A 27,500-nucleotide genomic window follows, 5' to 3' on the forward strand; every position below is an offset into this window, starting at 1 on the left:
TTTGAGATGCCTGCATACCTCAGAGGCATTAATTTGTCAAGTAAAGGGTCATCACCTGTATATTAAGTCAGTAATATGGAAGCTTTGGCCTATGATTTAGTTTTTGTCAGAAGTGTTTTGTCTTATGAACTGAATGTGCATGTGGGTGGGTGTGTGTTCATAGCATTCATGTGTCAGAGTCAAGCTTTATGTACAGTATTCGTTCACTCATTAATTAATTCACTTATTCATTCTCCAGTTTGTTGTGTTATAGCCTAATATATTTGTCTTGTTGCAAAGATGTCTAAATATTGTGAAGCAAAGTTGCTGAAGCAAAAAAAGGTTTTAAGACTAATCCAATTGTAAGAGGTTTTAGTGAAATATATACTGTAATGCATGACACCCCTGGGGGAAATTCCAGCTAGAGAGAGACCATGTAGCCAAATGCATGGCAGTTAGGCTATTATCTGTGTTTTGAAGATGAGTTCTGTTTATCAGGATAGTATGCAAAACATCCAAACTGGGACACTGCTATGTGCATGTCTGTCCTAAGCCCATGGGGTGTTCTTTGGAATAGACATTTAATTGAAGAAAATGGTGACATGCAAGTCGATAGTGTGGCTAATGTTGTGGCTGGAACTAGGGTAATGTAAGGGCGAAATATGCTCATTGTCCTCGTAACATCACTGAGCTGATATACTTAAATTTGTTTTCCACAGCAATCTTTATGCATACAGTCTATTCCAGTCACTGTGCGTGTCTGCTGACTGTAAAATGGCTGAGTCACTTCTCATGCTCTCAGAGGCTGTGCATAACGGTAGCTAATGAAATGTCTGAAGTGGCAGTTGGAACTCTGGGATACTTTGGGAGTCTGTCACTGTGGCACTTCTGAGTTTTATGTTTGTCTTTCAAGCAAATTGTCTCTATTTTTTCTTGCAATCTTTGGGATGTGTAACACAACACTGCACTCAAACGTTGGCCATAACATGTTAACATGTTTGTGATGAAGGCCAACTTCTAATCCTCCTCTGATTATCCTTTCTCCGTCATCCATATTCTCGTGTTTGGAAAGAAATACAGACCATCTTGTATGCTGTTCTCTTTTCAGAGACCCAGTAACAAGCTACAAATAAATTGATGAATGAACCGAAAGATTAGGATGAACATATTGACATTTGCTGTTACTATGAATGAAGGTTAAGTTAAGTTGAGTTGAACTGCCCTATTGACAGGTATACTCTTTGCATGTTCTCTAATGTCAAACCATTGTATTTATTTGGGGCATTGAAGGTTCCCCCTAACATGCATGGGTGTATTTGGGGCTGGGATTGAGCCTGGGGATGCTGCCTCTCTGGCGAAACAGAAGCACCCGTCTCTGGGAGGTCTGAGTCGGGGTAATCTGATCATGAGCGAGCTGCTTGACGGTCTCCTATAGGTGCCCCCCATCCATCTGTGCTGTCGCTTAAAATACCCCTGTCTGTGCAGAACACAGGATCTTACAGACCTCCATGTTCCCTTAAATTGCATAACATGTCACTCACGTTTCATCAACTTCCATCTGTGAGGTGTAATTATGGTGTAATATTAGTGTGTTATGCAAGAAGATGATATTTGCACATATGTGGTGTATATACTGTTCATGCATATAATGTTATACAGTATATGTATGATATAATAAAATAATATTCAATGTTGATAACGGGCTAAGTTGTACAGTTTTCGTTCAGCAGGTGTACTTTGTAGCGCCAAAGGTCGACAATTAATAGTTTGAAGCATACTCATGCCCTGGCACTACCAGAAAGGGCAACTAAAGATGGCACCTCTGGCTTGTCTCACTTCCTGTTTCCTCTTTGCTCTGCAGATCTGTTTCCTCCTGTTTGCGGTGCTCTACATTGTGTCTTACTGCATCATCACCCGCTACAAGAGGAAAAGTGGTAGGTGCCCCTTCTGCACACACAAGTTGCACATCAAAACCACACACCTCAACTCTCAGTTTCTGCTGTCATGGACTGCTGTCGTGGACTTCACTTGCTAGACTTAATGTAAAGTTATGCAGAAAAGCGCACAAAGGCAAAAAGATACACAAACATACATAATAAAGCATCTCTAAAAAAGTTGATTTCAAGTCTTTGATGACTGTCACCATGAGCTGCTCCAGATCACCCTGGTTCATTTAAAAGTAGATCACTGCACATAAACTGTCCCCCGTGGAACACGGTCCGCTTGGAATCTAGGTTGCGTCTCTCAGTTTCAGGTTATTTGGCCACGGTGAGGCACTCCGGTCCTCTGAGGTGTGTTGTGACTTTGAAGGAGTAACCGTGTTGTGAGAAGGAGTGGCACTGCTTCTGTGTTTGTCTGCGAATCATTTTCTTTTATTTAATTATTTTTTTGATGACAAGCTCGTAATAAGAGGTCATATAATAACATTGTGTGGTGTTGTTTGTGTGTGTACAAAACTATAGACACTCTACCTCGTTCACTTACTCTAGCCCCAATATGCCCAGTCTTTCTCTGGTGACCTATTTGCCTCCACGCCAACATGAGTTTGACCAGATTAAACAGTGGGTAGGACATGCTGTTTGATGCCCAGCTAGGCACATATCCGTCATTGTAAAGTTATGAGTGTAGATGGTGTGTGCTGTTATTATCCATATGGTACATTGCAGTGTCTAATTCTGCGTGTCTGTCCACAGATGACCAAGAAGATGAGGATGCCGTTGTCAACAGAATATCGTGAGTGTAGCTGCCGTCAGTACAGTTGGATGTGAAAAGCTGTATGTTTTGTGGTTGCTTGTTTATACCCGCTGAGTGTGTCAGGGTATGGACACAGTGCATGGATACTTTGACCACCCTCAAAACAATCTAGAAATAAATAGTGCATAACAATTATATTAAATGTACTAGCTAACCTCCCCCCCTCAATGCTGTGTTATTTAGTATTAGCTGAATTATCAACAACGATTTTTTTATAACTCGTATTAATGTTAGTACTACACTAATTGATACAAATCAGTATTCTCACTAACTAAGATTTCTTTGTTTTTCTTTTTATCTTTTCATGCTTCTTTTTCTCCCCTTGATTTCTATCTATCCATCTCCCTGTCTGTCTGTCTGTCTGTCTGTCTGTCTGTCTGTCTGATCTCTATCTATTTATCTATCAATCTTCTGATTTATCGATATGATCTATCGGTCTTATCTCTCTGAACTTTCCATTGATCTGTCTTATATGTCTGTCTGATGTTCTATCTATTTGATTGGTCTGTCCTCTATCTACCTACCTATCTATCTATCTATCTATCTATCTATCTATCTATCTATCTATCTATCTATCTACATATCTATCTATCTATCTATCTATCAATGTCTGTCTTTGTCTATATGTATGTCTATCTGTTCCTCCCTCCCCTCCCTCTGTCAGTCTTTACCTGTGTACCTTCACTCTTGCCATATCAGGTGGGGCAGTACTGCTGCTGCCCTTCTCTATAATCAGTAGTGAGATCCTGCTCTCCCTGCCCAGAAACTACTACATACAGTGGCTCAATGGCTCGCTCATTCATGGTCAGTAACACTCATTCACCTAATCAATCTCTTTTTCTCCCTAGTTACAGAAGAAACAGAATTGTAATTGTAGTGTTAGTGTGTATTTCATGTACTCTGTTGTAAACAGTAACACATTTAGCGAAGTTAAAATGATAACCAACCTATGAGGCTATAACATAGTTGGAGATTAACACAAATTAAACCAGAATCAGAACGATGCCTACTGTGGTATTAAAGTAGCCACAAGGGGGCGATACAGGTTCACGACAAGAGAATTCCTCAACCTCACTCAGAGAATCTTATTTCAAATGAAGCTGACGGACATTTGAAGGGATGCTATGATATGAAGAAAAGAGAGTCACAAATCATAAGTAGGAGTAAACCTGTATGTGTTTGTATGGGCAAGTACTGATGTTTGCCGTTACGGCTACATAGGCAACATGTTTAATGAATGTTTAGTGAAGTGAAAGACGAAGGAAATAGAATATTTTATCATTAATCTTTGTTGATGCATGTATTCAGGAATTGACAGATTGACTGACTGACTGATTGATTGATCTCCTAGGACTGTGGAACCTGGTTTCGCTGTTCTCCAACCTCTGTCTTTTTGTGCTCATGCCCTTTGCCTATTTCTTCCTGGAGTCTGAGGGATTCGCCGGATCCAAAAAGGTATCTACTCCCCTGATCTTTGTGTGTAGCTTTCCAACCAGTGGGCCTGTCTGAATTCTGATCACCTTTTAAGGCAGAACTATTAAGGCAGCTATTTCTGGGTGTGCAACATGCGTCTCCTACTGATGCTGTGAAATACAGGGTACATGCATCAGCTCAGGGGACTGGGAAGTGAAATTGTAAAACTACAGCCTTTCTGAAGGCCTCTGTTTAGACATACATTTGACCAGATTCAGCCAGTTTGTGAAGTTATTAAAGTGTTGTGACTAGGGCTGTGAAATGATTAAAATTTTTAATCAGATTAATCACAGGTTTCTGTGGATTAATCATGATTAATCACATATTTTCTCGGTATATTTTTGTGAGAACAAAAAGATGTATGACAAAAGACAGATATATACATTTAACATGTTTTCTTTTTATTATTCATAAAAAAAACAATGGTGCTGCAACTGAGCAGTTCTTTAGCAGTTATCTTTGCTATTCCATATGGAACATTAATATAATCTTCATCCTAAACAGAATTTGGGCTTCTTAGCCATTGTATGGTTGAATAAAACATTTTTCTTTTCTTTTTAAATCAAACAGAAATGATTTGGGCTTCTTAGCCATTGTTTTTATAGGATGTTTGAACATTTTTCTCTTTTTTTGTCAAACAACCATTAACCACACCATGACACAATCTAATGCCTCTAAATGCCCTTTTACAGTAGTCTAGCCGCGGCTATCATATTACGTGCACTGTCTATCCCTATAGTGGTCGTTTTGTCTTCAATTGCCCAGTTGCTTGCAACAGTTTGGAACTGTTGTGCACATGCCTCTGCAAAGTGGAGCTCTTCTGTTTTCATGCACGTTAGTGTAAACGACTTTAACTTCCATTCGTCGGTGATTAGATGTGCAGTTACACCCAGGTAGTTATCGTTACTCACAGAAGTCCAGTGATCCCGTGTCAGCGCCTGATGTTTCGTAGCAGCCAAGTCATTTTCCTTTTTTTTCTTTTCAGCTTCATACAGCTCGTGGATTTTTGTCATTATTGTGCGACTTTGCGGTGCTTTGATACTCGAATCCCCCGTTGCCACTCGCACAACTTCGGTGAACCCCTCGTCCTCAACAATATTAATCGGTCTACAGCTTTTTGCAATCCATTTGGCAACTGTGCTAGTCAACTTGTCACAGGCACACTTAATGAGAGGCCTACGTTGTTCAGTGAGGGTGGTTTGGCGCATTTCACTTTAACTCCCCTCGCCGACCAACGCATGCATCGCGTTGAGGTGGTAGTTATTGCTACGGTGAAACAATAACGTCTTCCCGCAGAGTGTGCATATCACTTTGGTTTTATTGAATGTTCCATCTTTGTTTTTTTGAAACACGAACTTCCCATTACAGCGGCGACTAATATAATGCAGATTGGGCGGAATTGTGAGTATATTTGGAAGCTCATTTTGCGCATGCGTTAAATGCGTTAAAAAAATTAACTAATTAATCCTGTAATTTAATCATAACGCGTTAACGCGTTATTTTTCACAGCTCTAGTTGTGACCCTTCATGTGAAAGATCCGAGAGCTGTTTGGACAAATGTCAGAAAATGTAGTGACTTTTAGCTCTTTGGGATGGGCACCGTTCCTTGCAATCCAAGACGTTCTTCCAACTTTGTATTAGAACTGACCGCAGCACACTTGACCCTCTGTGTGTGTGTCGGGTCTGTGTCAGGGGTCAGCGTGTTTCTGCCTGGCGTTTTGTGGGGCGCGTGCTCCCGTCTGGCGGAGGTGAGGCAGACGTGGCTCGGCGGGCCTGCGTGTTGTCTGGCGGCAGCAGCAGGTGTCTGGGCCGTGGCCTGCGTCTGACTCCTGCTCCGTCGCGCCGTGGCAGCTTCATTAAAAGATGAAAAGCCCCGAGGACTCGGCGCGTCAGCCGACGCCCCATCCCGCCTAACCCCTTTAAACGGCCTGCAGGCCGCAAACACTTCAACACCACGCCATCAGTGGCCCGCCTGATTTATTCCCCTCCGACTCCCTCCCTGTGTGTGTGTGTGTGTGTGTGTGTGTGTGTGTGTGTGTGTGTGTGTGTGTGTGTGTGTGTGTGTGTGTGTGTGTGTGTGTGTGTGTGTGTGTGTGTGTGTGTGTGTGTGTGTGTGTGTGTGTGTGTGTGTGTGTGTGTGTGTGTGTGTGTGTGTGTGTGTGTGTCCCTCTCTATCACACTTTTTTGTTTCCTTGTTCTCCTGTGTCTCTCACTCCATGTTTGTCTCCATCTTTCTTCATCTGTCACTTCCTTCCTTTTCACTCACTGTTTATCTTTGTTTGTCATTCCATCTTCTTTTCTGTGTTTCAGAGTGAGTATGCTGCAGTCACACACACTTACTCTCACGCACACGCACACGCACACACACACACACACACACACACACACACCACTGACCTAGGTGATTTAATAGTGAGCACCTTTACCCCTGGCCTCACCCCCCTCCCGCCCCGAAAATAAAACTTCAAAAGCAGAGGCCAATAATCGCTCGGCACGGCTCGGTACACTTCCTCGTTTGAGTAATTACTCTGAGAGAAGGAGAGAGAGGAGAGAAGGCCCAATACCGGAGCTCTGGAGGTCCATAAAGCCTCAATAACACCACGGCACAAAAGAGTGGCAAGTGAAGGAAGGGGGGAAAAATGAAAAGAAAAACAGATTTGCTTTTAATTCACCTCTGTCCTGTGTCACAGTGTGAAGCCCTCCTGGTTTATGTCCCGCTTGGCAAACGGGGACGTAAAAATTAGTCTGTACTGTAGTTTACGAGGCTCGGGCTAATTTGCGAGGGCCGGGCCACAGTAATAATGGACAGGGCTGCCGGGATGAGGGAGGAAGTGGACTGTGGGCCCGGGACCCGGAGCTTTATGTCTCTCTCTTTGGCTCTTTCATTTCGACAAGACTGTTTCTCGCTACTGATCATCCATAAATGTGCAAGGAGGAAGCACTGCTTTATGTTGCTCTACACGTACAGGTATGGGCCTTGCGTGCGTGCATGCGTGTGAGTGTGTGTGTGCGTGGAGAGAGAGAGAGAGAGAGAGAAAGGAAACGATCAGAACACGGCCGCTCTCATATATGACAAAAGCAAGCGCCCCACTGAGACACAGGAGGCCATAGCAGCTCACAGCAGAGGGGCACGAAAGCCGGATGCGGGGGGGTTTAATACCTCTGGACCCCCGTACCCCCCCCTCATTCCCAAACTCTCACATTAATGTTCATGTTAGATGGCCAATCTCTTGGGGAGGGGGCTTAATGTTGTCATTTATGAGCACCTATGATGTCCAATAACCCGACCGCTCTAGAAAGTTCTTAGGAAATGAAAACCGGCAGAACTTTTACACAGCATAGCTTTAATCGAAACCTAATTCAGAGCAGAAGGTTCACATGGGCCACAAGTAGTTCATGTCAATGTGCGAGCCAAGACTATGTCCAAAAGTCTACACTCTATGTCGCAAACAGGCAGTTCCGCTGTTGAATGCCAGGATTAGAGATCTCTGCTCGAAAAAGTCACTGACCGTATTGATTATGGCATCAGTTCTCACACAATCTAAATGGACTTGGGAACTGGCATGTCAGACATTGCCACTGGACTGAAGCTTTCATGTGTGATGGCTGAGAGCTTGGTCCTCTCAAGGTTGTGTCTATCACCAGACAAGCGTCCAGTGGTGTGTTTCCTGAAAGAGTCGTTGAACAATTTGTTTGATGGTGGTGAGATTATCAATTTGAACTCTCTCCTAGTTACCCCCGGTTGATCAACAACACTTTTGGGAAACTCCATCCTATTGACTTATCAGGGAGGTAACCATGTGCTTAGAACTCCATGTGCTGTGAGACCAGATCATGTGTTACTCATAAGTGATAACAGTATAACAATTGTGCCACAGATATGTTTTTTTTCTTAATACGCTTAATTCATGAATTGAGTAGAATACGCCTCTTGTATGAGAAAAGTGATTCCAAAGTGCTAGTTGAAGATGTAAGTACATGAGAATCACGTACCAAGGTTACCACAAACTGCCACGTAAAGTGAGTCTGTGGATTTTCACTTATTTAACAATGAACTGTTTAGTACCATGCTATTATTTAATTATTTGACAAAATGTTCATATTTCACTGATTATACCCATATCGTACTCTGAGTTTTTCATCCTGTTGAGGTTCTCAGGGTCTTTATCTAGTCATGTGAGAGAATATGAAAGTGCTTGCTCTGCAGTGGTGGTTGAAATGTGGCCGTGACTCTTTGTGGCCACGGAGGTCAGAGCATAATCATGGCTCTTTGTCAGGCTAGAAGAGGAAATCTCTTCACGCAATCAGTGTGCAGCTTTGTGGTTGTCAAATTGTCTGCTCTTCTCACTTCTGGCTGCAGATGGCGCTGTTGAGAGGCTAGCTGGTAGTCTGTCTGCTGCATCTGCTGGCTCTTGGCAAAGATTAAAGCAACTTTCCCCCTGAAAAGCATCTCGGTCTCCTTGTGCATGCCCATTATTTCCCAGGCAGATGGAAAGCAAAACAAAAGCAGCAACAAAAGTGGCTTGTGTTTACTGGAGAAATACTTTGTTTTTCAACTTCAACTTTAACTTTCAACACCTGTTTTGCAGGTTTTGTCAGAGTGCATACAATTTATAGCTATGACATTATTATTTTTTTTTTTTTTGGAACAAATTTGTTTGTGTGTGTTTGTATGATTTTGAAATGTGGAAGTGAAACGTAATGTTTTCTTTTATTAGGTTCGTTAGTGCACATGTAGGCGCTACATGTTTGTGAATGCACAGCTTCTTCTCAAAAAGATCCTGCCTTGGGTTACTAAGAGACTCTTTTTGTGCCTCCCCTACAATGGCAGTGGATATTTATTTCAGACGGGCAGAGTGCTTAGGGCCTTTCTTTCCCAGGCCCGGGTCCTTCCAATCTGGGCAAGTGGTGCAGAGCTGTGTTTGCACACCTCACTTAAGGTCAGAGTGTCGCCACAAAAAGCCCCTGCGTACACAATACGTGTCTCCATGGAAACATATGAGATTTAGCTGGGTATTTTGAAAGAGGAAACCAGGAAAAAAAGCACAATATTTGGAGCTTTATGTTGATGTTTTTTTGTAGTTTTGAAGCCAAGGTATTAAGGTTTTTGTTTAACCCAAAAGTTTCTCCGATTCGCTGGAATTTCCGCTTTATTTTTAGCCTCCCTCTATGTTGAATACTACTAAATTAAGTTGAACTGAATTTTCAGAGTAAAAATATACTTTCGTCAGTTCATTTCAAATGGAACCCTGATTGTGTAGATCTTGTGTTTTGTGAAGTGAGTCTGTATAACTTAAGAGCTCAGTGTATGCGCAAGCATTCATTGAGGGACTGAGAGAAAAAGTGATGGGAAATGAAATAGATAAACTACTTTCTAAACTAAACTACGTTTTCAGGGACTGAAATCCTATATGGCAGCGCAGGAGGCTGCTGCTTAGACATGACACTTATGAAATGGCCCACACAGAGGTGGCCTGGCCCTACTTGATGTTATCAGACACACACTGCAAGTCCAGACACAGCTGTTGATGTGCTGTTATGCTGGTATTCTTGCTCCTATCACTGTCCTGACTCTGATCTATGAGGGTGATAATTCAGGGGCACACACCAACAGAAGCTCTCGCCATTGGCCCCCCGGAGGACCGCTGTCAGAATGAGACGTGAAGGAGAGTTATGAATGGATGGCCACCGGCTCACATCTGTTCATTGGCCCAACGGCTTTACACACATCGCTCCTACAATAGGGCTGCATCACAACACGAATGCAGCCTTGAAAGGACTCCGAAAGGTCCTTCCTAGGAGCAGGTTTTTCCTCTCTGTCTCTTTCTCTGTGTGGCTCTCTTTCTCTCCTTCGCTCTCGCTCTGTCTTCCTCGGCTTGACAAAACACAGGTGACAGTTGTTCGCTCTTTGAAGACTTATCAGCCTGACACCTAACAGTAATTAGGAAAAGATGGACTCACTGTAGGCAGGAATAACATACTCTGGGGCAACTTCAAAAAGTAGCTACTTCCTCCCCTATAAATCCTATACATTTTTTTTTTTTTTTTTTTTTGTGGAGCCAAACATTGAGGCCATATTTGCACATGAAGAAAGACCTTTCATTTTGGGGACCCTGATATCCACTAAAGGGGAAGGCCAAGAGAGAGTGTGAGGAAAGGGGGCTCATAGCGGTGAATTGTTTTTGGTGTATTTTTGGGATTTTGTATATCATTTGTCCTTTTCCTCACTAGTTTGAGTCTTAAAAATGTAAGGTATAGAAGGTGTGTGTGTGTGTCAAATAATTCTTAGCTTTGATTTAAGTGATTTGTGTGTGGTGTGTGGTGTGTGGTGTGTGTGTGTGTGTGTGTGTGTGTGTGTGTGTTAGTGTGTGTGTGTGTAAGGATGTGTGTTTTTTACTCTTATGGACCATCAGTAGCCGTGTGGCTGGAGATGTAGAGTTATTGAGTGCGGACAGAGAATACGTGTGTGTCTGTGTGTGTGCATATGTGTCACTAAGTGTGTGTGTGTTTTTCCCTGCTTCCCCCTCTCTCCTCTGTTTTGTGTCTCAGACACGGCAGCTCTGGTCACAGGACAGAGTTTGCACTAATAAGGCAGGGGGGCATCTGGTGAGGCTCTCCCAGGCTGGGAGAATCTGTCCTGGGCACCAGTGCCCCCTCGCTGCCCCCACTCCTCCGCTGGTGGAGAGACGGATGACTCGGGGAGCGCGGGTCACCGCTAAAGCTCCAGACTTCACCCTAGCATGTAACCACTTCAATCCGCAGCCTTTGATGGCCAGGCCTCACAGCCCTCCAGAGTCCCAGTAGCATGTTCTACAAGGCAGTTAAATTGGAATGCATTGGTAGTGGGGTGCGGAGCTTAGGCAGATCTCAGTGTAATCACGGGGGCATTGCTGGGATAATGGGAGAATTTTTTTTTTCTACCTCTGTATGGAAAGGTTTGTCAGATGAAGACGGTTTGTTGTGTATAAATGTTTTGTCAGCATTGCCGAGCATGAGCTTTACTTTGTGAAATTGACATGATGAGTAGAAGCATAACTCAACTTTTTTTGCATCTATTCATCTCTTGCTCCTTTCTGAATGTGAAAAGTGCCTATACAATGATGGCATGTTCTGGAACATTGCAAATGTGTGCATCTATCAAATTATCAAAAGCCTTACCTAATAGTGGGCCTAAAAAATGAAGGGCCACCTTAAAGCCAAGTGTATCCAATGTCTCTCGTACTTTTTGCCTTTTCCAGAACCTCCTTAAATGTGTAGGCTGAGACTGGCATGTTCTGGAAGCTTCTGTAGCGCCCCGGCCTGCTCCAGTAAAGTCCTGAGTGAGGCAGCGCTGCAGACAGCTGGAGAGGAGAGATGAGCTGTCAGCTGCCTGCCGCTCGCCTCCACGAAATGATTAATGGACCTCTCCCTTTCCATTTTTCCTTCTCTATTAGTCTCTATGTCCCTCTCTCTCTTTCTCTCTCTCTCTCTCTCTCTCTCTGTCCATCCATTTTGCTCCCTTGCTTTCTCTCCATTCCCCCTCCAATCTGTTATCAGTCCCTCTCTGTCACTCGCTTTTTCTCCGTACCCTCTCCAGCCTCCATCCCATCGGCCTCTATTTGTCTGCTTTGCGTTGAAGCTCTTGTTGCTTGGCCTACAATAACGCAATATTACTTCCTTGCACGTGGACACATCTGTCATATATATACATATATATATAGATACATATATGCAACAATACAGCGACAATGTCACCTTGTCCCTGTTTAATACATTCATGCGTTCTCTGTCCTCTCTCCCCCACAATATACTCTTTACATTCTTTCCACAATGCCAGGGACAAAGCTAGGCACAAATGCATCTGAGTGTAGTGTTAAATCTCATTTCACTATCTTGGTTATTCATGGTTTGTTAGAGGTTAGAGGAATCTTTCTGGATTGAACCCTCGCTGCCCTAGACAGACACCCCCCCTCACCTCCCCACACACAGACACACACACACACATCCCACACAGATTTCTTGGAAGTCAGTGCTAGCATTAGCGTAGCAGAAGCTAGCCCCACTTGGAGCAGCATGAGGGAGGAGGAGGAGGATGCTGAATATTTCAGAGCTGCTAAATTTAGCGCCGCGCACTTTCAGAGAGAGGGCAAGAATAGAAACTTTCAGGCCGGGCACATCTAAGGAGAAGGATGACTCTCTTTCTCTTGCTCTCTCTAACTCTGGCTGTAGCATATTCTCTCTCTCTCTCTCTCTCTCTATCTCCCTCTCTATCTCCCTCCCTCTCTCTTTCTCCATCTGTCTCCCTCTCCTCTTGGTCTTCTCTCCATTCTCCCTGAGAGAGGCAGGCAGCTGTGTCAGATCAATGGACTTTGACAAGTCTATTTTCGAGCTGTGGCTCGTCGATGTCGACAGGCACGGCATCCTTAGCGAAAGAATTGTCGGACAAAGCCCGAGCAGATGTGCCAAGTGAACGGACTCCCTGCAGGTGTACTGTTGGGTCCCACCTCCACGGACAGAGAGCCATATGTTCTGTGTAGGGATGGATGTGTGAATAGGTGGGCAGAGAGTGGGGGGGTTGGCTGAAGCTGGTTGGCAGATGGGTTGATATGGTTTGTTTTAGTGGATTGGAGTTGGACGAAATGGCAGTGCTGTCATCTGCCCAGCACTCATCTCAAATTCAAGGTGACCTGCCGGACACTGTATCCATGACACACACACACACACACACACACACATAGGGGAACACACAGAGTCGTTCTCCTGCACACATAACTCATTTGGATTGAATATGGGTGTGTTTGCATGTACATGCCTGTGTGTGTGTGTTTGCATGTACATGCCTGTATGCGTGTGCGTGCTTGCACATGCTTGTATGTGTGTTTGTATGTTCAAATGCCTGTGTGCATGTGTGTGTGTGTCTGTGTCTGTGTCTGTGACATGCTTGGGTGTGTTGGGGTCGTCTGCAGCCAGCTGGCAGGACTTGCGCGTTCAGCAGCAGAAGCAGCAGCAGCAGCAGCAGCAGCAGCAGTGTTGAGGGCAGGCGAGGAGCATCCTTGCCCCAAATGATCTGCATGCGTAATGATGTGAGCCTTATAAATCATTGAGTGGCCTGCCCTAAAGGGAATACACCTTCAGCAGGGCAGTGCTGGCCACATAAGGTGGACCGATTGAACGTTGTGGCGAGCTCAGTAGGGCCGTAGAGTATAGGGAGCCGGTCTGCCTTAAGAGAGCGGGCGAGAGACGAGAGAGAGACGAGAGAATAGTCCCTGAAAGCATTCCGCTCTCACCTCCCTCACCTCCAGAACGCCGCCACTGGGCGCACCCAGCCCAGCGCAGCTGCTACTGCTCTCTCTCTCTCTCTCTCTCTCTCTCTCTCTCTTTCTCTCTCTGTCCTTATCCCCCCCCCTCTCTTTCTGTCTGTCATTTTAATCTGTCTCTGACACACTACTTGCTTCCCATTCTCTCCATTCTCTTCTCTTGCTATCTTATTGCCTGTACCTATCCAACACAATTTAGGTTGTTGCAAGTCTGTCTGTCTGTCTGTCTATCTATTTATCTATCTATCTATCTATCTATCTATCTATCTATCCATCCATCCACCTGCACCGTATCTCTTCCCCGCTCTCCCTCTGTTGCAGTGGGGACTCCAGCTAATGTATGTGTGCAGGTGAGCACTGGAAACACTATAGCTCTCTCTTCTTTGTCTCTGGTATACACATCAAATCAGAACTTGGCTTTTTTGTGTGTTGGGACTTTTTGTTTGTTTGTTTTTGTGAGCTTTTGTTTAAGGTAAGTGAGGCTTCTTCGCAGAGTCCCTGATCAGTCCCTGATTGATTGATGATTGTGTGTGTGTGTGTGTGTGTGTGTGTGTGTGTGTGTGTGGTAACCGTTTCTTTGAGCGACGTGTATCTCTGTCAGCAGTTTTCTGTAGTGTGGCGGCGGACCACAGAGGGGCGCTCCAGCCTCTACTCATTTCAAAGTGCTAGAAAATTCCACCCAGAACAACCTTCACATATGGGAGAGGGAGTGAGTAAGGCTTTATAGATTCAGACACAGTAGCAGGTTTCTCCTGCTTCCAGACGTGATCAGCAGCAAACACACATGTCCTTCAAATACACACTCACACACACACACACACACACACACACACACACACACACACACACACACACACACACACACACAAGCACTCTCTTCCACTTGTTTCTGCAGACAGACATGCCCTAGGCTGCTCTATCCTCACCCTAAACACACACAGACAGACATACACACACACTCTCTCTCACTCTCTCTCACACACACACACTCTCACACACACACACACACACACTCTTACCTGCTCCTCTGTCCCTGTGGCAGTGTGCCAGGCTGTAATGACGGTGATGGAGAGGCCTGTTAAACCCACTAGCACCGCGCCTCTGATAGTAATGATGATGATAATGCAGATGGCCAACGGTGGCAGCACTAACAGCCATAAATGAGCTCATTTGAACTGCGTAGGGTACGCACACACACGCACACACAGAGGATGAGGTCTAGTGCTCTGAACAGAACAGATACTACTCTCTGTTAGTATAAAATCTATGTTTTCTTTTAGGTATGTGTTATATTATGATGCAGCGTGAGATACCCATCTCAATTCTACACAATCGATTATAACTGTTAGTTGCTATTATAAATATTGCACAAGACGCATAGTGCTTTGCTTTGTATTGACAAAGCAGTGATATGAAATTGAAAAAGAGCTGCCAGTCAGGTAGGCTGATGAGGTGTAGCCCATGGCTCTCCCTCCAGCTCATCTCACCCAGGTATGGCTCCTGTGGGGAGGCAGGGTGTGGGGAGGCAGGGCAGGATGCTCTCAGACGGGCAGAGAGGTTTTTGTTGACCTCGGCGACCCGGACGCGCCGAATTAGCCACGGCTCCTGTCAGCACTCGCAGGAGACCAGCGCACCTCCAGGGCGACTAATCACTCGCAGGAGGGAGGCCGCTGGGATCGCGCTCTGCATCTCAAGAACCCCTTCACTTTGAGAGGGAGAGGCTTTGCCTGGCTTTATTCTCTCTCTCTCTCTCTCTCTCTCTATCTCTATCTCTATCTCTATCTCTATCTCTATCTCTATCTCTATCTCTATCTCTATCTCTATCTCTCTCTCTCTCTCTCTCTCTCTCTCTCTCTCTCTCTCTCTCTCTGTGTGTCTGCTTCTATCCTCTGCTTCTGTCTGTAATCCTTACCACTAGTCATACTCAGGGGTGAGTCCACTCTGGTCTGGGGTTTTAAGAGCGTGGGGTTTGGTGGGAAGAGCGTGCTGTGTGTGTGTGTGTGTGTGTGTGTGTGTGTGTGTGTGTGTGTGTGTGTGTGTGTGTGTGTGTGTGTGTGTGTGTGTGTGTGTGTGTGTGTGTGTGTGTGTGTGTGTGTGTGTGTGTGTGTGTGTGTGTGTATGGATGACTCTGCGTGAGTTAATGTGTCTGTGCGTCCTACTGGAGGCCGTGACACTCATTAGGGTTTGCTTTAGGCTCAGTGAGATTGACTGTTTGTGTTTTTTACGGCAAGAGACTCGTATTGGACCAGGAAGGGCCCGGCAGGTCTCCCAGCGACACTTTAATTTAGAGCCTCATTAGCACACTGACACACTGGAGCCTGGAGGGCCAACCCACGAGGGGAGGGCCCGTTAAACACACAGCACTACATGACCTCTGATTAACACGTGTGTGTGTGTGTGTGTGTGTGTGTGTGTTGTTGAGTGTGTGTTGTGGAGTGTGTACAGTGAGGTGGCATTGAAGTTGAACTGATCCTGATCGCTTGGTGAAAGACCATCGATTATCGCTGTGTCAGTATAGCAGCTCCCACCCACATTTGCTTTATATTTAATGCATATTTAAGGCCAGTCGTGTGTCGCTGCGATGACACTGAGAGGGTTACTAGGTCATCCTATTAGGGCTTAATTGATTCCACAAAACACATAGATGGGATGGGTGCACCACAAGCTCTGTACTTCTGTGATCTGTAATCCACTGTAATCAGGACATAAACCTGTTTTGCCTGTACATTTGTAGTGATTAATGATGGAATTACCAATTAAACACCAATTAAACCCATGGTGTTTCGATGTAGTATTGTTGTGGGAATGCTCGATGTTTGTATTCTGTTTCTATAGATTTCAGTGTTTTACTATTTACAGGTAGTCATCCAGCACATGTTTGAAAAAATGAGCATTTATTAGATATAACAACATAGATTGTTATTTTGATTGATTAGTGTGTTTGACAAACGGTGTTGACAAGTGTTTGTGTTTTGTGTATTTTTAGGGCATTAGGTCACGTGTGTTGGAGACGTTTGTGATGCTCTTCCTCCTCGGACTGCTCATCCTGGGAATAGTGTGGGTCGCCTCCGCCCTCATCGACAACGATGCAGCCAGCATGGAGTCTTTATACGGTAGGGATAGAGGAGTCAGCAACTGATTCATCTGTATATCTGCTTTTCTAGATGATTGACTTTGGTTACCAGTACCAGGCCTTTCTTTTTGGAATAAATATTCAAACAGGACTATGCAAAGAAGGCTTGTGATTGTGACCGTGCATAACATGTACATGTTTTAAAGGGACAGGAAGTTAAGGTGTGAGTGGACATGAGTTAAGGAACAAAGAAAATGAGTGTGATCCAAAGTGTAATGTGTGTCTCTCTCTCGCTCTCTGTCTCTCTCTCTCTCTCTCTCTCTCTCTCTCTCTCTCTCTCTCTCCGAACAGACCTGTGGGAGTTCTACCTGCCTTACCTGTACTCCTGCATCTCTCTGATGGGCGGTCTGCTCCTGCTCAGTATGTCCCCTCTCCTCTCCTGTATCACTTACACTTACTGTTTGAGTAAAAGACACTTTATATAACTCCAAACCCTTATTCACAGATGCTAGCTAAACTATGAGTATGTTTAGACCGCAGGAGGACAGAAGGGACATGTGTGTGTTTGTAACTCTGGTCTCTCCTTCTCTCCTCAGTGTGTACTCCAGTGGGGCTCTCACGCATGTTCACGGTCATGGGTCAGCTCCTGGTCAAACCCACGGTGAGGGGCATTTATTTATTGCCACACACTACACTCCCAGACATGAGTTTGACGCCAGTCTTTAGGTCTAATTTCCAACACTCGCACCACCCAAATACTGCAATCAGACTCAAACACCGACCTCAAGATCACTCACACCATTCACATCAAATACTCACTCTCGCCTGATAACGCAGGTTTGTCTCATTCAGCTCACCTCAGACATTAAAGCAGTTACTCAAACTGAAACACTCTCAGTTGCCAATCATTCTCACCAGACCGTATGTACACTCATACACTCAACCCATCCAAATGCACAAGATGATCTCAACAGTACAGCCACACAAGAGCGAACCACTCACATTCAAGCCTAAGTGTTTGTAGTCTTGCCTGAGACCAATCACAGTTGCTCATTTTGGCAGTATTTGTTTACTTTATTGGTAAACGTTACTGTTACTTTCTGTTTCTAATAACACTCACTCACCCTCAACTCCCCCCCCCCCTCTCTCTCTCCCTCTCTCTCCCTCTCTCTCTCTCCCTCCCCCATCCCTTCCTATGCATCTCTTCCTTAGATTTTGGAGGATCTGGATGAGCAGATCTACTGTATAGTCTTACAAGAGGAGGCTCTATCAAGAAGACTTAACGGTGTGTATTTGTGTGTGTGTGTGTGTGCGCACGTGTATCTGTGTGTATCTGTGTGTGTTTGTGTGTGTTTGAGTGTCTGTGTGTATTTGTGTGTGTGTCTGTGTGTGTCTGTGTGTGTGTTTCTGTGAGTGTGTTTGTTTCTTGCTGTGTGATTTATGCCATTCTCTCATCTGAGGTTATTACAGAGTCTCGTAATTACAGGGCCACTCTGACAAAATGAATACATTTCTAATTAAGCATCTCTGTGAAACCTGAGCACCTGCCCTTAAGTAGAGAGGATAGATGAGCACCGCTAACTCCTCTGATGGGTGTGCTGATAAGTGGAAAGACTGTTAACGTTACTGTTTCTGTTTCTGTTACTGTTTCTGTTACTGAGGCTGAGGCAGCAGAGGTGTCCATGATTCACTCAGCTCAGCTCCACCTTATTTTATAGGTCAGGAGCACAATGTCTAATTTTAGTTTAGGTGAGGTGCCCCTTTTAATTCAACTTCAATACAGCACACTGTGTGTGTGTGTGTGTGTGTGTGTGTGTGTGTGTGTGTGTGTGTGTGTGTGTGTGTGTGTGTGTGTCTAGTGAGGTGGTGTGCAGGCTCGTGCACAGATAGACCCAAGGTGGTGCTCAACACCTGTGCCTTTGCCCTCTGACTTGAGTGCCCTTGTTGCAGGCCAATTAAAAAAAAACTCTTCTACATTCATATATTTGTAAACTATTTTAATTAGGCTCATATACATTTCCAATTTAAAGCATGCTGTAACTGTGCCCAACAACTGTGTTCTAATTCTGCAATATCACACGAGCACCTAGTAGTTAAGGCACGCAAATGACACTATGCCCTAAGCCTCTGTATTATTTGTCAGTGTTGTGAAATGTAACCACTATTAAAAAATCTTGAATGAACCTGCTGTGGGCCAAGTAGCCTAACTTAGACACTAGACCACCTGTTAACACAGTAGCATCATGTTCATACGTTTAGCCTAAGGAGTAAATCTTACTTTCCATTATCAGTGAGTAACGGGTCAATTTTAGAACCGTAGTATGATTCAATTATACTAATTGGTTTCACGTATTTAGCAAGACTATTTTTCTTGTCTTTATCTCAATCATATTAAATATGGACTAAACAGACAACATAGGTAACATAGCCTAGCCTATGGCAAGAAAACTGTAACAAATGACAAATGTACTCTGACTGCAATGCACTGCCAACCAGCCTCCCTGGCCTTTTTGGCCTCCATAGTGTTAAGGTGTATTTAGCCACATATTATCATAGTGCACAAGCCATTGGTCCTAAACTCCACCTGCGTTGCCCAATGTACCCTTTTATGCAAATGTTCACAAACTCCAGTTAAGAAACACTGAGTCAATCGACATCTTAATCACCGTCGTAGTACCGTTTAACAGCATTTCGGGCAATCAACCCTGTCAACCCTGACTTTCCTTGAGTTTCCTTGCTAATCCTTGATTTGAGTATAAGTAGGGCCTTTTCCAAACTACTCCCTCTTCCTCCCCACTTCCACTCTGTGTGCGTGTTCATGTGGAGGGTCTGCTACATTAAGTGCCATCCCAAACCAATTAGTGGGGAGTGGAAGTGGGTTAAAAGCCTCCAACAGTGAGTCTGCATCGATGCAGGCTTCGCAAACATCTGCAACAGTTTTCTTACGTGTCCGTACAGCACCTTAACTCTACCTGTAAGTTGTTGTGTTGGAAAGCCCAGTACCCATTGCGGAATCCCTGGGAAAGATTGAGTAGACCCATTTAAAGTAAAGCCACTGATTCTTTCTTGTTTTTTTTTTTTTCTCCTCATATTTGTTTTCCACCTGTGTCTTGCCTCTGCTCAACAAATCCCTGGTCATCATCTCCTCAAAAGGAAAAAAGAAACATGTTTTCCCAGCCAAGCAGGACGTACCTGGGCAGTCCGCCAAAGCGCACTTTTTTTACACCGACCTCAGCACGCAACTCTAAGTGTACCGATGCTCAAAGCCGGCAAGCAGGGAGGAAGAAGGGCCTTTTTCTTTTCAAAACGCAGGGAGGTAAAGGAGATTGCCGATAGGGCTGCGCTCCCTTTCAAAAACGCCGCCGTTGCCTCTCAATAGGCAGTCATCTGCCTGTTTTGGGTATCGGCAGCGCTTGGCGCTCAAGCGGTAGTGCTTTGAGGTGGCGATAAAAATCCTCAGCGTTCGCGGCACATTTGATACATGGCGGTCACTGTGACGACAGTACAAAAGGTGTTAGGGATTCCAAGTGCAGGGGCAGCAGCGAATGCAGAGCGCTTAAGAGACTGCGGAGAAGCTTTTCGCTGAAGCGTTTCATGGCGGACGAGATCCCTGGGCCTTATCGGGAATGCTTGGAATTCTATTTGTTTCGAACATTCAGGCAAAGGAGGGGGGGTTGTGCAAGGAGGTGCAAGGAGGAAATTAAGAGGAACGTTTGGGGCAAGCAAGGTTCAGGAACAGTTGACAGAATAGCGATCCTCTCCGCCCTTCTTCTCCTACGGTCTCCCCCCCCCCCCCCTTCTTCTCCCCTTTTCACTTCTCATCTCCTCTCTCCTTCCTACTGCATTGCTTCCAGTTTCTTCACGTCTGTCTTCTTGGGTCTCTCCGGTCTTCCCTTCGCTTTGACTCTTCTCTTCCCTCCCCTTTCTGTCCTGTCTGATTAAAAAAAAAAAAAAAAAAAAACATCTGTCATATGTTTACCCCCATCCCTGTCAGTCGCCTTGATTGTTTTTGAGGCCGTACTTGACACTCATCTCCTCTCGCTGTCCCTCCTCTGCGATAAGCAGAATGAGATCTCATTATGATAGAAAATGGACACACGTATTTCTGGAGAGCCCAGATGTAGATTACTCTCCTGAATGCGACGGAGACAGGCGGTGGCTTGTCCAGCACCTTATCAGATCCAGGACAGGCTGGATGCCTTGTGGGAAAAGAACAACCATTTGTGTCCTATAATTACATCTGGCCAGCACTTGTGCCACTTTTATAGCAAGCAAGGAGGTCAAAAGAGGTGTAGTTACTAAATTGATTGTATGCATGACCAGCGCTTGGTGACCAATGATGATCAATGGCCATCTTCGGGCACAGAGCTGCCAATGGAACAAAGTGATGTGTGGATTGATTTGCGGAGCTCATGCCTGACAAAGACTTTGTGACATTTTACATCTGAACCCCCACCAGGTGTCTCTGTTGGCTGGGGTGATTTTTGTTTATTTATTTATCGTCAGTATGGGGTAAAGGTCGTGTCCGTTGTTCCCGAAGCCTAGTTACCTTGCAAGTAGTAGCAGTAGGTTGTGTGCCGTGGCTGTGGTCCTGCCGCTGCTGTGGCTCAGCCTGCTACTTGGAAGTCTCCCTGCATGACCCGGCAGACGCTGTAGTCTCTGAAAAGGAATTAGTCAGCAGAATAGTGCTGCTATAGTGAAAGTTGTAGCATTGCCCTTTGTCCAAAGATAATCCAGCAAGAGTTTCAGGGTTCTCTGTGTGTCCTCATAGTCACAGAGTGTGTGCCCTGCTTCCCTGTGTGTGGATATATGTGTGTGAGAGAGGGAAGGGGTCCTGTGCGTTTGTGTGTGTGTGTCTGTGTGTTTCTTGGCTCCCTTCCACACTTGCTTGCTGTCGTCCAGGTGCTCTGCGGCACGATGACCTTGCAAGTGGCTGTGCCGCCATGCCGTGGAGGTCTCTCTCTCTTTTGCGCGCGCGCCGCTCTCGTTTGCATAATTGGGAGTGACGTAATGTGAAGATGGTGATGAGATCCCTGCGCGGAGCAGCCAGTTCATCTCTATAGTGCCTGGCCACTGCAGAGCAGCGGGGGTCACATTGACATTCTGAGCCGGTGGCACGCGGGGGGCGTCTGGAGCAGGAGAGTGGCACAAGTGCCCTACAGTTTGCTTGTGCGATTTGATGAACATTTCGTGTAGTCACTGTGAAACTGGTTATCCATAGACACTTCAGTCATAGCCATTGTGGTATGTGTTTAGACATGACTTGCATCACCCTACATCAAAGATCCCTTCACTGATATGTTTGCATTGCATTATTTAACCTGAACAATCAACTCATTTCTGCATAAATAAACGATGATGTGAGCTTAGTAATTCATAGGTGGGGGCAAACTGTGTTTGCATCACCTGGGAGCTGTAGTACACACCTCATCTTCGCTTTTTTTTAGCCGACCTGTTGAGATGTGGAGAGATGCCAGGCAGTCTACCCCGTGCACTTATGATTTAAATGACCCATGTTAGACGCGTGTTAAAAGCAGTTGTACTTGTGCTTGCGCTGAGGGCGATGTTTTTTTATGACGTTAGCAGATATAGGGCTTGGTTGAGGGGGTTTCAGAGGGAGTTCAGCCTTTGAAAAGGTGACACGAGGAATCCATGACACCCCCCTGAGGATATATCCAATGAATATGGCTGATCATGTCTGTGCCCCCCCCCCTCTCCACACACACACTCAAACCCTCTCAACCCCGTTGACTGAATCGTCTGTAGGATCCTGGCCTCGGGGCGAGGCTTGTCTGGGGTGGGGGGGGTGGGGGGGTGTGTGTGTGTGTGTGTGTGTGTGTGTGTGCGCTTGGCGCAGTGATCCGGACCTGTCGAACACACGGTGACATTTCCTGTCGCGTTGTCTTCCACACGTTTGGTTGGAGGGTTCAAACTTCCCCCAGAGCGCCTTCGCCAGGGCAGGTGCGGGGTCAGGCTGGAACACGAGCGCTCTCTTCCGTGTGGGACTTTTCTATGTTTTCCTTTTTTTTTTCTCTCCTCTCTGAAAGGGGTTTTCTCATTCTCTCTCTCTCTCTCTCCCCTGCCATCCCTCACTCACAGCCTCTCTCAGTCACATAACCGTATACGTCTTCATTTAGAATCCCCAAACCTCAACCAGACAGGGCGTGTCATAATAATAATTGAAAAGAGAGATGGAGAGAGGAAGAAAGAAAGAGAGAGGGAGACTTGATCAAAGTCAGGGTCTGCACAGCACTTGTTGGGGGAGATGAAAGATGTGATTTTTATTGCACGCAGTAACAGTGTAACGCCAAGCTAATTGCCGCTGATCCGCTGGCTGTCCTGAGGGAATGCAAATGGATACTCCAGCGCTTCCAGAGGGCTGAAGGAAGGAGAGTGGGAGAGAAGGAGAGAGAGAGAGAGAGAGAGAGAGAGAGAGAGAGGAAAAAAACTGAATGAAACATAAATTAGATCCTAAATGAGTAAGCGCTGTGGTTTTCCTGGAGAATCCCGCTCTCTGTCTTTATTAACACACACACAGACACACACACATACACGTGCACATACACGTACGCACACACACATGCACACACACCACAAACACACACACACACACACACACACCTCTGTGCCACCATTATCTCCTAGGGCTGGTTGGAGCATGCTGAATATCATTCACACGTTTTTTTTTTTTTTTTTTAGTTGTTGTTGCTTTGCTTCATCAGATCATCATGTTGAACGCTAAACAGATTAAGCAACTCTGATGGGATTTGGTCATTAAAATGAGTAGCATGCGAGAGCGTTGGAGGGCGAGCAAGAGAATGCTGTTAAGGGGGAGGGAGAGAGAGAAATAAAGGCAGGAAAGAAAGCAAGAGAGGAAAAGAAAAGTAAATTGGTGGTTGGCTGGGAGTTTGACGACTCTGTTAAACAGTAACCTGCTTGACTGGGGCTTTTTTTGTTTTCTATCCTATTGCGGGTGCTGAAGCTGAGGCTGGCTCAGGCGTTGACATGGGAGCCCAGAGCCATGTTTTGTTTGAAGAGCTGAGTGAGTGAGAGGGGGAGAGAGAGTCGGCACTCACTTCCCAAAGGTGAAGAAGATGAAGAGGGCTTTGTCAGCCTCTGTTCATCATTTCATCTCACGTTTGATCCCTCCCCACCACACGCGCACACAAACACACAAACACACAAACACACAAACACACAAACACACAAACACACAAACACACAAACACACAAACACACAAACACACACAGACACACTCACATACTCACATACTCACATACTCACACACTCACACAGACACACACTCACACAGACACACACACACACACACACACACACACACGCTTCTAACCACACTCCCTCCTCACACTCGCACACTACTCTCGCTTTTATTTATTTATTTATTTATTTTTCTGACAGACGCGTGAGTCACACAGGGGCATGTGAGATCTCAAGTAGGCATTTGCGGAAGAGCTGAGATAAGGGCTGGTTTATGGGCCAAGCCACGGATGCTCCTCACCGCCCAAACATCTCTGTCTCTCTCCTGCAAACTCTTTGATGGTGACGTGTTTTAAATATATCATCTCTCCCTCTGTCTGTCTGTCTGTCTGTCTGTCTGTCTGTCTCTCTCTCTCTCTCCGTGTTGTCTCTTCCAGGCACGACCTCCAATTCCCACATCCACGGCAGCATGCAGCACATGCAGCACATGCACAAGGAGCTGGAAAGCATAAGGAACCAGAGGAATAAGCTGGGTAAGATGGGCGACTGCCAGATTACACAACGCCCTACTTTCAGTACCAAACACCTGAGCAAACAAGACACAGTTGTACAGAACTCTTCATTTAAATCAAATTCATGCCAAGATGGAGTGAGAGACTGATGGATAAATACATACATAGATAGATAAATAAAAACATTATTAATACATTAATAATGGGGGTGTGTGTGTGTGAGCATATCTCGGTGTATACGTTTGGGAGTGAGTGTATGTCTGGATGCTGGTTCCTTTTTTCTGAACTTTGATCCAAGTCCAAATCAGTTTCTCCTCCGTAATGACTCTCTCTCCCTCTCCCCCCTCTGCCGGCCGCTTTGGGGTGGGGTAATGAATGTTTGGGAGCCAGCGCGGGAGCCACAGAGGCACTTAGGATATTGGACAGGATGCAAACTTTATTGTGGCCGAGCCTCGGAGTGATGTCATTAATTTAGCGGCAACGGCGCGCTGGGAGCAACCTTGGCAAACCTCACCAGCGGACAATGCCAGCTTCTGGGGTGGGGGGTGGGGGGGATGAGAGAGACGGAGAAAGATGAAGCGAGAGAGAGAGAGAGGGAGGGAACGAACGAGAGGGAGAGGGCAAGACAATAAGTCAGAGAGGGTGAAAGCGATGGAGGGGAGAGAGAGGAAAAGACATGACGTCAGCAGAAGCGAAGGAAGAGACGTGCGAGTCGGCGGCGGTGGAGGGGTGAGGCGGAGGGATGGCATCTGCTCCTTCTGGCCCGCCGCAGCACCTTCCATAAATTAGCCCAATTAAAGTGACCGGCGCTCACCGGGGGGATCATCTCTGAGATGGATTGGAGATGCAGAGATGCTGTAAAACTCCAATAGTGTGAAGAGGGTGAGGGAGAGAGAAAGAGAAAGAGAGAAGGACAAAAAAAGGGGCAGAGAGAGAGAGAGAGTGTGCAAGCATATTCTTTATCCACGATTTCTTAATCCATTTCTTTTCCCCGACAAGCCAAAGTAGTGCAACAAATGGGACGTTTTAATGGGCATCACATTCAGCAGATGAGTCCCAAAACTGAATAGAGCAACTTGAGGACTTGATCACTTCACAGCATAAATGTGTTGTGTGTATACTGTTATGGGACTGCACCTGCTGATGGAGAATCCCAGTTAAAGTAAATTGCTGCGTGCCCTGCCTGCGTGTGGATGCTCTCCTTGTGTCTGTGTTTTATAGCGGTCCCCGGGTGCCAAGCCAGTCCACTCTTTTAACCATTGTTTGCTTTGTCAGCACCTTGGCTTCTAAAACACATGCATTTTCTCTTGTCATGGAAATGAACTTTAAATAACTTGGATGAAGTACTTCTTTTTCGCCAGGCTGCCGTTTTATTAATGTGGTTGCGTGAAGATTCCCACACAGGGTTTTCTGTCATAAATTTCCCTTTCGAAAATTCCATTAGAAAGTTATCCACTGTGGTACCTTTAACACATCAGAATGTGACCGTACGACCACCACTCGTCCCGGGAAGACTCGGGATGAGTGGCTGCTACCCCAGGTGTATTCATCAGTAGCATTCTTAAACAGACTTAGGAGAGCCTTCTCTTGCTCCCTTGAGTGTCCCAATGCAGTGATCTTGCTTCAGGTCGAGAGTTCCATTAGACCTCCACACTGCCTTTAGACTGGCAGAAAGACTGGGACAGATGCTGGGTGTTGGTGGTACAGTGGTTAGGGTTGCCGCCTTGTAAAGTGTTGACCCGGGTTCGATTCTCGGTCAAAGTGTCTGCTATATACCAAACCTTTCGCCTTAGATGGTGGCCTTAAAGTTGTCCCAAAGCTTGTTTATACCCTGAATGAGCATGAGCAGGTCACTGTGAATGAAAATGGTGGCAGTCAGTTCTGCCCCACACCCTTTGGCTCTCCTCTCCTCTCCTCTCCTCTCCTCTCCTCTCTTCTCCTCTCTTCTCTTTGATTAAACTGATGCAATCTTTGCTGTTGGTGTTGGCGTAGTGCTCTGTGATAGTGTTAGTGTTTGTGTGTGTGGGGTGAAGGCTGTGTTTTTCCCCACCATGGCGTTCTGGGTAAATAAATCAATCACAGGCTTTATTTCCTGGGTGCAGGCCTTTCATCTGTCTGTCTAATTGTTCCCATTAAATAAGAGGGCTTGAAAGGAGACGGCTAATTAAAGAGCGTTGTTGTTATTTATCACCTCTCTGATATCATCTTTCTGCTGTGAAGGGGAGAGGTGGTAAGACAGGCGAGATGAATAGCAGAAGCTGTGTGCATGCTTCTCTCTCTCTCTCTTTCTCTCTCTCTCTCTGTCTCTCTGTCTCTCTGTCTCTCTCTCTCTCTGTCTCTGTCTCTCTGTCTCTCTGTCTCTCTATCTCTCTCTCTCTCTCTCTCTCTCTGTGTGTGTGTGAGAGTTCAAAATAGCCTATGATAGATTATGAACAAAAGTGGTGAATTGATATCGAGTGTTAGGGTTAAAGTTTCTAAACTTGGCTTGTACTTCAGTGGCTTCAGAGCGCTGTGTTCAAAGACTTTAAACTCTGCCCATCTTGTTTTTACCAAAAAAAAAACCTCTGGGATTCAAAGAGTGTTCATAGATTGTGTGTCTGTGTGCTTCTGTCCTCCAGAAAGACGCAAGAAGGCCTCTGCCTGGGAGAAGAACCTGCTCTACCCTTTTGTCATGCTGATCCTGCTGACCGGAACCGTGAGTATTTAGAATTAACACAACCTTTAATCTCTCACCCCCTCCCTCTCTTTCCCCATACTTTCTCTCTCTCTCTCCATTCCTCCCTCCCTCTCATCCCCATCTTCCTGTCTATTTGCCCTGCTTGCCCACCTCCTGGGCCAGAGGTTTAAAGCTCCTCCACCGTCTGACCCCCCCTGGGGTCTGGGAGAGGGACGAGGGGCTCCTCTGCCGCACCAGCTGTGGTCGCTCCTCCTGTTTTCCCCCTCAAAATGGGCTACAGTGATCCATCTTACAACATACACACCCCCGCACACACCCCCACCCCCACACCCCCCCCCCCCCCCCCCCACACACACACACACACACACACACACACACACACACCAACACACACAGAGGGTCTGAGGGGGGTACACTCCTAAGTTTGCAATCTGTGAGAAATGTATGATCGATGGTTGATCAATGGCGGGTGTGGTGGCGATGCTCTAAACATACTCGACATGAGTCACTTTCTTTG

At 45.7% G+C, this 27,500-nt stretch overlaps 1 protein-coding gene across 3 annotated transcripts in view; it reads left to right on the top strand.

The window, feature by feature from the left end:
• Positions 1 to 1,193: 1,193 nt before the first annotated feature.
• The window catches only part of lmbr1 (limb development membrane protein 1), a 40,807-nt gene continuing 14,500 nt past the window's right edge, over positions 1,194 to 27,500 (top strand). The window contains exons 1-10 of one of the 3 annotated variants that reach the window (XM_031583754.2): positions 1,194 to 1,913; positions 2,673 to 2,712; positions 3,398 to 3,537; positions 4,085 to 4,188; positions 16,489 to 16,615; positions 16,927 to 16,995; positions 17,172 to 17,236; positions 17,788 to 17,860; positions 24,232 to 24,327; positions 26,925 to 27,001. In XM_031583754.2, coding sequence (XP_031439614.1) covers positions 1,760 to 1,913; positions 2,673 to 2,712; positions 3,398 to 3,537; positions 4,085 to 4,188; positions 16,489 to 16,615; positions 16,927 to 16,995; positions 17,172 to 17,236; positions 17,788 to 17,860; positions 24,232 to 24,327; positions 26,925 to 27,001 — 945 coding nt within the window. In that variant the 5' untranslated portion in view covers positions 1,194 to 1,759. The remainder of the gene's footprint in view (positions 1,914 to 2,672; positions 2,713 to 3,397; positions 3,538 to 4,084; positions 4,189 to 16,488; positions 16,616 to 16,926; positions 16,996 to 17,171; positions 17,237 to 17,787; positions 17,861 to 24,231; positions 24,328 to 26,924; positions 27,002 to 27,500) is intronic. The other 2 variants (XM_031583753.2, XM_031583752.2) reach the window with 2 other exon arrangements.

Source organism: Clupea harengus, chromosome 17 (genome assembly GCF_900700415.2).
Source record: "Clupea harengus chromosome 17, Ch_v2.0.2, whole genome shotgun sequence".
Taxonomy (NCBI): domain Eukaryota; kingdom Metazoa; phylum Chordata; class Actinopteri; order Clupeiformes; family Clupeidae; genus Clupea; species Clupea harengus.